We start from the raw sequence: 11,677 nt of genomic DNA on the forward strand, positions 1-11,677 counted from the left end.
AGGAGACCAGGTGTGATGTTTCCTTTCCACATTTGTTCTTTTCCTAAACCGACGTTTCATAAACCCAACCATAGCCACACGATAACCCGCCACGTGGCTTTAGAAAGTGGCGTGTATGTTTACGTTGTGACGTTGCAGACTGCCGTCCGCTGTATACAACGTAGAAATACACGCGGATAGCTCAAAATATACAGATAACAAAAGGAAAGTGGCGTGTATGTTTACGCAAAGTGATAAATTAAAGAGATATTTTATTTCTTTTAAGTTAGGTCTGTGTCATGGCAGTGTGTGCAGATGAACACTGTTTGACTTCCCTTCGTGGCAGAAATCCTCTCGGAGCAGAGCAGAGAAAGGGCCGCAGATATCGGTTCATTTCTCATCTCGTTTCTCATCGGATCTCAGCAGACCTCTGATGCTCAAAGCTACAAAAACAAAAAGTAAACACACTCCTAAATTCTGCAGATTCTGTTTGGGTCTGATTATTATTATTAGACATGTTTAACTGGTATCTTTCAGAGCGGAACATCGCTAGTTTCAAGTCGTCTCCTCGAGAATCTTTGGTCAGAAATGGGATTTACAAATTGTTGATGTTGTTTGTAACAGGATTTCTACTTATTTTTAACAATGGATTTTGCTTGTATTTGTAACAAATTTATTTTCTTATTTTGTAACAATTGTGCTTTTATTAGTTATCAGGATTTTTGCTCATTTCTGTAGTTAATCATTTTGATGAATGTTGTCCAACAACATTGCGTAACATTGGTATTTTCAGTGACATAATGCCAGAATTATAGTCATGTCTTTATTCTTTTCTTATTTTTAGGTTCTTTATTTCATAGTTTCTATTTGTAAGTTGAAACAAGTGTTCTTGTTAATGCGTCTACGATCTTGCTATTTGTTTGTATTGATGTCTAAATGTGTGGAATTATAAGTGACACCAAAAAAATTTATAAAATCATCCGAAAATCCAAACATTATTATTTGAATTCGCAGTTTTTTCTGTGTTGTCAGACTTAAGCTAAGAAGAAGCTGAGTGTTTTAAGATAAAGCCTCCAGTTAACATCAGAAACTATCAATAGTAAATAGGGAGGAATAAAGTTTATGTTTTGTATTGACTGACGAGATGCATGGATGGCTTCAGACAGACATTTCTTCCCTGATGTCTCAGTGTCAGCAGAACCATTCTTCCTCATTAAGACAGCAACAGAGACAATACATGACTCAGCTGGTTGTAAAAACTGTCCCCTCATTTGGCCTGTAGTTCTGTTATTGTAGTAAACTGTTGAAGTAGGAGGTCTGTAGTTCTGTTATTGTAGTAAACTGTTGAAGTAGGAGGTCTGTAGTTCTGTTATTGTAGTAAACTGTTGAAGTAGGAGGTCTGTAGTTCTGTTATTGTAGTAAACTGTTGAAGTAGGAGGCCTGTAGTTCTGTTATTGTAGTAAACTGTTGAAGTAGGAGGCCTGTAGTTCTGTTATTGTAGTAAACTGTTGAAGTAGGAGGCCTGTAGTTCTGTTATTGTAGTAAACTGTTGAAGTAGGAGGCCTGTAGTTCTGTTATTGTAGTAAACTGTTGAAGTAGGAGGCATGTAGTTCTGTTATTGTAGTAAACTGTTGAAGTAGGAGGCCTGTAGTTCTGTTATTGTAGTAAACTGATGAAGTAGGAGGCCTGCAGTTCTGTTATTGTAGTAAACTGATGAAGTAGGAGGCCTGCAGTTCTGTTATTGTAGTAAACTGTTGAAGTAGGAGGTCTGTAGTTCTGTTATTGTAGTAAACTGTTGAAGTAGGAGGCCTGTAGTTTTGGGGATATTTTGGCAGTTATAAGATAAGATAAGATATGCTTTATTGTCCCTGAAGGGAAATCAGTTTTGGACTCTGTCCGTTCCACAGCTTTACAAAGACAACACAAAATACAGAAATAAGCATCTCTCAACACTTAGTCATGCAACACAAAACATGCTCTCATATACATCAGACCTATATAGCAATACTCTCTTATTGTACTTCGTATAAGAATGCTTGATTCTGATTGGCTGGGAGGAGGGCATTAACCCGGCAGGTTGCCCGCTGACTGAGCACAGTGCCATCAAATAGTAGATTAATATGCAACTTGTATTTTTTTTTCTATCACAGAAATGTCAAACATGAGGTCCATTGTAAAAATAAACCTTGTTTAAAAAAGTTTCTAAAATGTGTCAGAAATCAATCGGAGGGTCAGTCGATACATAGTTTCACAAGCGAGATACAATGTAGCAACTCCGTTATTAAACTAACTTTAGTGATCAGATACAGCCTGGTGTGGTTGCTATGGAAACTAATTAACATAAGCTACAGTTGAGCTAACGTTATTCGCCGTCCCTGTTTCCGAGATCTGACAGATGATGAGCTGCGTGCAATTGAAGACGGGGCCCTTGAATCAAACACGAAGAAGGTAACTGCCTTTGCTATCACGGTGTTCACCGAGTGGAAGAGCCACCAGAAGGATAGACTGACAGTGATCACTGACCCGGACACCTGCAGCGCCGAAGAACTAAATGATTTGTTAAGACGTTTTCATGCTACAGTTCAATTGCGTTAAACTAGTGATCAGATGCAGCCTTGTGTGGTTGCTATAGAAACTAATTAGCTACAGCTGAGCTAACGTTATTCACCGTAGTTCTAAAGGGGACTACTTTTTGAGGGAGATGAACTCAAACAGAGTATACATTTAGTAAGCATGCAATATGAATAAGAAACAGCATAATTATTAAAGTATTTGAATTGTTTTATTATGTTGGCAAGCAAGAAGTAGAATAAACGGGATGTGATCTCTCTGTGATTATCCCTTACATATACAGTATACACATACGTACATAAAGTGACATGTAAACACATCTATCTAGCTTAATAAACAGTAAGGCAATTAGTGCCAATGATCCAGTAGATGGCGCCAATGTTCAATCAATGTCAGAGTTAAAATGCATTCTTCCAACAGTGCAGGTCACATAAGCTGATCAGATACTACAATTTAATTTATCGTATTATTTTTATACTGTCAGTACTTTTAGAGCAACTTTTATAATGGATAAAGGGCCTGGAACATGTATTGAATGAATTAAAATACATTTAAACCTATAGGCTATAACATAGGATTACTGTATATTGATTAACTTGAATTCACTCAATACATTTTGGGGAGGGGGCACGTCTGGCGACGACACTTAGGTGCGGTGGCGTACTTATCAACTACGATGAACACTGTGTAGTCAATCCCACACATTAGAGTCCCACGACCGTCTCCTTGGGTAGGTTATCCGTGGCACTATCCACTCTCCATACAGCCTGGACTCCACGGAGAAAGCAGCCTGACTGGAACTGCTGCAAAGTTCAAACTCTGTCCCACTGGACGTCAGGGAGTAATCAACATTATTTAGAAGTTACTGCTAAGCTATGTTGACTCTGGTAAGTAGGGTTGGGTACCGAAACGTGCCGACCTAAACGGTAGTAACGAGACCGAATAAGAACGAAAATGTCGGTGCCTGACTTTACACTCCACTATCAAGATCAGTGTTACAGCATACAATTCCACTGGTAAGAACTGCTTTCCATTGTTAATATGTACTTAAAACAGTTCTTAAATGCAAAATAATAGAATTGATAAAACATGTGATTAATCACGATTAACTATAGAAATTCAGCAATTAATCACGATTAAAAAAAATGGTTCTACATCTTTTCAGCAGTCTTTATGCTAAGCTAACAGAACATCAGAGTTGATTAATGAATAACAACGCGCTGCAGCTGTTTACAATTTATATTTAATAACACTCAATACAAAAAAAACACATTGCTATAATCCAACCGACCAATCAGCAGCCAGCATTTCCTCGCCTGCTGTGATGTCATCAAAGGTCAGGATCATCACTTTCAGAATAAAGCGCTAAAGAGGACAAATGTCTCCCGTCTGAGGGTGATGCTAGATCACACCCGCTGGACGAGTCCATGCCAACAGACGCTACATGTAGCTACATGCTAATGGGGGAGGGACTACTCTGTTGTTCAGAGTAGTCCAGGTGACATGTTGAACTTATTCAACTTTGTCCTAACAGCATGACATGTGGTACAGGACATGTGGACAGTGTTCAGAAATGGAGCCATCCCATTGGTTCAGAAGCATTTAGTGTATTGGTAGAAGTGCAGCTACAGCCAGTCTCCAGCTTCATGTTGTAGCAGGGCCACGTGCTGAGGCCTGCGCAGTGTGCCGTGGAGACGTGTTGCCGTGGAGACGTCCAGCGGGCCGGGCTGGACCAGACCGGGCCCAGAGCAGTCTGAGCGTGTGCAGGACTTCAGGACTCTGGGTCCAGGTCTGAGATCTTATCGATGGACTGAAGCAGCTGAGACACGAGACGCAGTCTCTGCTTCCCCCAACAGCCGGCTGGAGACAGACAGAAAGGCAGTGAGACAGACAGGCAGGCAGTGAGACAGACAGACAGGCAGGCAGACAGGCAGACAGGCAGACAGGCAGTGAGACAGACAGACAGGCAGGCAGTGAGACAGACAGGCAGTGACACAAACAGACAGGCAGTGAGACGGATAGGCAGTTAGAGAGACAGACAGACAGACAGACAGGCAGTGAGACAGTCAGACAGACAGGCAGTTAGAGAGACAGACAGACAGGTTCCAGCTGTCTTAATGAACTGACCTGATGGAGGAGTGGGGGCGTGGCTCGCCGTCTTGTTCAGGTACTCTGACGCTACCTGAGCGTTGCGTCTCATCGTCATGACAACCTCAGACTCTGCTGCCTTCAGACTGTCATTCTCCATCTGACACACACACACACACACACACACACACACACACACACACAGAGAGAGACACAGAGACACACACACACACACACACACACACACACACACACACGCAGAGAGAAACACAGACACACACACACACAGACACACACACACACACACATATATATACACACACACAGACACACACACACATATATACACACAGACACACACAAACTGAGACACAAACAAACATACGGCAGTCTCTCACACACACACACACACATATACACTTAGACACACACACACACACACACACACACCGATACCGATGTAATTTTTTCTAACTACTTTACAGCACACACACACATATATGTATTTCTATCTTTTCTTTAATAGAACATGTGTTGACCAGATAATGGATCACTATAAAGTAGAACTATATGAATGACTCCTGGTGTGGGACATCCACACACATCTAAAGACCAATGTTAGAACCATTTCCTTCTTTTCACATCTAATATCACACTAAAGACTAATGTTAGAACCATTTCCTTCTTCTCACATCTAATATCACACTAAAGACTAATGTTAGAACCATTTCCTTCTTCTCACATCTAATATCACACTAAAGAAATGGGATTCAGGTTCTTGGTGTGGTCCCTCCACGCCCTACTGTCTGCTTGCAGGTGTTGCATATTGTAAACTTGTTATCTTCTGACCACACGCTGAAGAATTTCCAAACACACACACACACACACACACACTGAAGAATGTCCAAACACACACACACACACACACACACACACACACACACACACACGCTGAAGAGTAAAAGTATCACTTTTGCACCGGTATCAGAAAAAACCCAATCATAGCCAGCCCTACTGGTAAGGAGAGAGATTTGTAGTTTTTTAGTTAGGTACTTGGAGGGATTGTGCAATAATGACAGATTCACACATTTATCTTTTGTTTACAGTAAATAAATAATAAACAAATACAACTCTTAAAATCAAGTTCATAAAGTAACTTTCTTTGCATTGATTTGATTCCCAATCAAGAGCCACTGGTAAGAATTGCTTTCCATTGTTAATATGGACTTAAAAACAGTTCTGAAATGCAAAATAATAGAATTTTAATCAAGTGATAAAACATGCGATTAATCACGATTAACTATAGAAACACTCAATACAAAAAAACACTCATTGCTACAATCCTACATATTCCAAATTTGGTTAGTTACCGCCCACTTCCTGGTCCTCCGTAGGAATGATTTCAGCAGCAAAAAGTAATTATCAGTGTTAAAACTCACAGTTCCATGAATTCCTGATCAATATTTGCAATGATGGTATATTTAAGTGAATGTATAAAGTACTAAACTTAAACTTAAATCGAGGCTTTTGACCAAGGTCAAACATGACATGTTCTCAGGTGGATAGTGGCGGCAAGCAACCTGTTAAAGACAACATGAGTATTTACTACCATAAATAATTGCATACATTACATTACATTACATGTCATTTAGCTGACGCTTTTATCCAAAGCGACTTACCATTAAGTGCTTTCAACTGTGAAGGTTCAAACTCCAGACAACAAGTAGTAAGTGCAAGTACATTAGCTTTAAATAAGCAAAGCTACAAAGCGACATGAAAGTGAAGGTTCAAGAATTTTATACACATTATATTGCTGTGCTGTAGACCAGCTATTAGCATATGTTAGAAGATATCAATCTAAGGCTATGGTCAGACTGCAGGAAATCAGATATTTTAACCATATTTTTGTTGTCTTAATGAGCTAAGGATCTTTTTTCTTAGTTAATTATCAGTGTTTTCTGGACACTGACGACGTCCCCACACTACACCTTTTGTCAGTGTCTGAGTAGAAACTGTGTGTGAAGCATTGGACAGAACTGGTCCCCACAAGAAACTGTAGGCTAGCATTGTGGGCAGTGGTGGCCGAGAGGTTAAAGAAGTGAGCTTTGGACTCAATCCCCAGACCGGCAGGATTAAATCTGGGTGGGGAAAGTGAAAGAGCAGTGCTTGTCCCTCCCTCATTACCACCACTGAAGTGCCCTTGAGCAAGGCCTTTAGCCCCAACAGATCCAGTGGAGCTGTATGATAAAAACAGGTTAAAAAAAAGTCTGTTGTGTGATAACAGACAGGGCACAGCACCCATGGGAGCACTACCAATATCCGTGGACCTCCAGCTGCTGCTTCACCCTTCACCGCTCTCTCTCTCTTCGTCCGTAACGTTGTACTCTGGCTCAAATGCATCCAGAGTCTGGCGGCCATCCAATTATAACGACCTCATCCACATCGTTGAAACCATTTAAATATTGAAGCATGGCACTGACAAACTTTTATTAACAGGAGCCTATGATTGCTGTAGCCTACTCTGAAACATCAGACATCCTGAATGCCTTTTTCTCGACTTGTGTTCCACTTTCCACACCGCTGTCTTCAGACAAAAAGTCACGTCCTGAGATCGATAATGTTGTCAGACACTTTTAGTAACAATCAGCCTGTCAGTAGCAAAAAAAGCAAGACTGCATAGTCCCCTTATTAGGTTAAATTGAAGCTAGGTCCGTGTGTTTAAAAGCTTAATATTATAAATAAAAATATAAATAGCAGAACAAAAGTTGAAGAAGTCCCATCATGTGCTGAAAGAGCTGAACATTTTGATATTTGAAGGGTTTTTCTAGCTGAAAGTATGCTGAGGTTGTAGAAGACCAAAAAACATACGGAAGAAGTGGATTAATAATAATAATAATAATAAAGAAAACTACTTTTATACTATTATAATACTGTGAATCAGCATTCACACAATTCCTCAAACTTAATTTAATGCAATTTTAACCATTTTCCTGCAGTATAAAAATGGCACCACGGATCAGCCCCCTTAAGGATGCCACTGACTATGTTCTTTCAAAGTCTGACAAGACATCCAAATTAGAGGTGAAGTACATCAATGCAGTTAAAGGTAAAATGGTGTCTGATGTGATTTATCAGATAATTATAATGTATACAATCATTATTTGATGAACATCTAATGTAGAATGTCAGGGTAAATTGATAATCTCAAATTTGCTACTGTATGTTAAGGTTTAGACTATTATTAATGCTAATATTCCTGTTATGTTGAAAACGCGTTTGTTGTCTTTCACAGGACGTGGTGTATTTGCAACGTAGATTTTTTTTTTAAGGTAATTTGTTTGGGGTTTTTCCCTTTATTGAAAATGGCTAGATATGTAAGGGGGAGAGAGAGATGGGGATGATATGCAGCAAAGGGCAGCAGGTTGGATTTGAACCCTGCACCGCTGCAGGACTCAGGTAACATGGGGGGAACGCTCTTACTGGGTGAGCTAGAGGCCACCCCGCAAAGTAGATTTTGTTGTAGAATAAAGGGGAGATATTATAAATGACGCAGAATCCCAGGGAAGACAAAAATTTTACCACCCGTCATGTGCTGCTTTCATGTTTGTGTTTAAGTGGAAAGGGAAAACATGGTGGTAAGACTTCAACTTGTACCTCTACTATACTCTCTAAGTGAGGCACTGATTTTGTGGTGATATTTTGTGATGTTTGTATTTCCTCCTTTCTCATGTTTCTATTTTAAATATTGATGCTTCGAGAGAAGATGGTTCATTTCAATATTAAAGGAGAGGAAATTACATATGACTATGGGGGTGAAGACTGCCCATGGAGAACACAAGTATGTTGCACATTACACAGTGTACACAATGGCCCACATTGCAAAATGTATAAAAATCTCTTGAATTGATTAGGATATGAATCTTATAGAAGGTATCCAGGCTTCAAAAGTAACTTTTTCGTCTACCAGCCAAATGGCTAATGAATGTTCAAATATTACCAGCCACTCAGATTACAATTGGGTTTTTTGGCTGGTGAGTGAAGCAAATCTACCAGCCACTTGCATATTTCACCAGCATTTGGCTGGTAAACGGTGCCAATTTGGAACCCTGAAGGTATCAATCTAAGGCTATGTTGAAACTGCAGGCAAATGAGATCATTTCAACCAGAGTTCCTGCACTGTTATTTGTTAGTGATCAGATTGGATTTGTGCATTCATGTTCATTACTTCAGATTTCATTCTACGGTCTCTTTATGTCAGGTTTTGGTAATTTTTTTGACTTAGGCATCACCCCATCACGCTACTGAACTGCAGATGAGTGGGGTCATCCCCACTTTGGCCACTCGCCACTTCTCTGCACATTACATACATATCATTCTAATATGCATCTTGCACACTACTCTGCACTATTACTTTTTGCACTCTACATCCCACTCCATGTGTACGTCTTGTTTTTTATTATATATTATTTTATATTGTATTTTTGTATATTATGTTGATATGTCCCTATATGTATGTTGTTGTTTGTATTGTACAGTATATGTCTATATTACTATAGTGTCTGAGTAGTCTGTGTGGGAAACATTTTGGACCAAACTGGTCCTGACAAGAAACTGTTACATTGTGTGTAAAATGTCCCCAGAAAGCCTGTTGTGTTTGTGTTGAGCAGCATGTAAATACTCCTTCATAACGGCAGAAACTTCAGAGATTTTGGATGGCAAAATACGACATCACATGGTGGTTAAACTGCGTGACTAAATTTTATCCTCAATTGAGATTCCTTTAGATGCTGCTGTGTAATTTATCTACTAGAAATAAGAGGAATATATTTGATAAGATGTTGCTTTTTTTGCAGTGTAGAAAACCTAAGGAAGCAATTGGTGCTTGTCTATGACTATGTCATGCTAATTTGTTGGGAAGTGATCAAAATAGGCTCCAAAGTTAGGCTTTTATTTTGGCGAGGCATTTTCACAGGGCTCCCTTGACCTCTGACCTCCAGATATCTAAATGAAAAGTCACAAAACTCACATACTGTAAAGTCTGCAGAGTTTAACTTTATTTTGTGTTCATGCTTGTTAAATCCCCATTATAAAAGGTACATGAATTAATCTGCTTTTATCTAAAGATTGATACTTTTAATAATGCAGCAGATTAGAGGGAACCTTGTACAACTGTAGAATCTCTCAGCAGCGATTCCCAGCCCTGATTGTGACAGCCAGAGCTCCAGCTGAGGCTCATGGGTACTGTAGTGCTAATAAAGACGATGGCCTGTCAGATGTGTGGGATCAAAGTGTGGTCACTGTGACAGCTTCAGGACATTTCCTGTGTGTTTTTTCTGTGTGTTTCTATGGAGCGTCACATCTGTGGAACTGATTGTTCTGTCTTTACACAGGTTGGGTATGGGTTGTTTATTTTTCCTAAATGGTGTCTGAAGCAATACTTTAATATCAGCAACATTAAACAACGTTTTTATTGATGTGGCCATATGGTCAGATTTAAATTATTTAAAAAAATATGAAAACAAGGACTTATTTTATCAGTGAGTTGCTGTTAAATAAAAAAAAGAAGAACCAAAAGATTGCAGAAGCAGAGTAACGTGCTGGATCTCTAAAGTCTGTTGATAGTAAAGGTCTCTGATCCCTGACAGAATCAATAGTTTGATCACTAATCAAAATAATGTTTAGTCAAGCTGTAGTTGAGTTTCATGTGAAAGACTGTCTGCTGATGTTCACACGGCAACAAGACTGCCAGCGTTAATCTGATGGAACATGTCAGAAACCACAGTCTGAAATCTGTCGTGTGTGTGTGTGTGTGTGTGTGAGACTGTGCTAGCATTAATCTGATGGAACATTTCAGAAACCACAGTCCTACAATCTGTCATGTGTGAGCAGCTTCTTATCAGAGCATCAGTTTCACAGAGATTCAGTTCAGAGAAGTTCCCTTCAGTCCACAGAGTGGAAACATCATCTTTAATGGAGCCATCAGAGACACACAGACACACAATCTCACTCTTTTTCCTACTTTAGTTCTGTCACACTTGATCCTGAGAGGCCGTGTGCTGGATGGGAGGAATGTCTGGCCAAGGTGGCTGCAACAGCCTACAACCAAGAGGACTGCCATCCTAAAACTACAACATCCAGTTCTGCGTCAGCGAGAGCCAGCTGCCAGCAATCCAGCAGGTGACTGGAGTTTAACGAGGCCGAGACAGAGACAGATAATTAGTGCTTGAATATAGTTGTTTCATGTTCACACAGATGCAAGACAAGTATAGTTAAATCCGCATTCAAGGGGCGTTTCTGATTTCGACCTTGGAAAATCTGAGTTCCGAGTACAAAAATTATAAATGAAATGTATTGCAGTAAAGCTCCACCTCTTCCTGTATGCAGATCCAACCTGAGGACAGCACATGTGAGGATCAGAGCAGAGAGCAGACAGACGGGAAGACGGACGCAGAGAGACCCTCCACCTGGACATGGACCACCTGATGCTGCTGCTGCTGCTGTGGAGCTCAGGTACCACTCTGCTTTAAACATCGTCTCTTCTTATCATTCACTGATTCTTTATTTCCTCTCAGACACACAAAGTGCCTCGTGGCTTTCTAACACACCAATGTTTCAGTTGCAGTGTTAAAACATTTCATATTCACATATTGATCTTTAAATCAGAGACAGAGAAAGAAAAGACAAAAAGGGAAAATGGATTTAGTGAAATCGTTAGAATCCTTCAGATTTTCATCAAATCAAACCACGTTTCTGATTCTATTTTTAGTCCGTTGTTATTTCTGTAACATCCAACCTTAACCCTAATTATTTAACAAAACACTGAACTAATAACATATCAGAAATTATAACTTTACTCATCATCAGAACCAAACAGAATCTGCAGATTGTTTAACAGTTATCAGAGATGATCCAGAATGAATGTCTGAAGAATTTAGCCGAGTGTTTTTCTGTTCGGGGTGGAGATTTAATATTTGGAGTCTTGTTTTTATGTTTTAAATGTGTTTAAGTCTGTGGAAAATTCTGCTCAGACAGATTTTGT

General features: G+C 39.7%; 1 protein-coding gene across 2 annotated transcripts in view; it reads left to right on the forward strand.

Moving 5' to 3' along the window:
* The first annotated feature begins 10,699 nt into the window (after positions 1–10,699).
* Positions 10,700–11,677, forward strand: part of LOC120560205 (scavenger receptor cysteine-rich type 1 protein M160-like) — a 39,982-nt gene continuing 39,004 nt past the window's right edge. The window contains exons 1-2 of one of the 2 annotated variants that reach the window (XM_039802474.1): positions 10,700–10,815; positions 11,023–11,148. In XM_039802474.1, coding sequence (XP_039658408.1) covers positions 11,109–11,148 — 40 coding nt within the window. In that variant the 5' untranslated portion in view covers positions 10,700–10,815; positions 11,023–11,108. Of the gene's footprint in view, positions 10,816–10,918; positions 11,149–11,677 lie in introns of those variants that run through there. The other variant, XM_039802473.1, reaches the window with a different exon arrangement.

Source organism: Perca fluviatilis, chromosome 6, assembly GCF_010015445.1.
Source record: "Perca fluviatilis chromosome 6, GENO_Pfluv_1.0, whole genome shotgun sequence".
Taxonomy (NCBI): domain Eukaryota; kingdom Metazoa; phylum Chordata; class Actinopteri; order Perciformes; family Percidae; genus Perca; species Perca fluviatilis.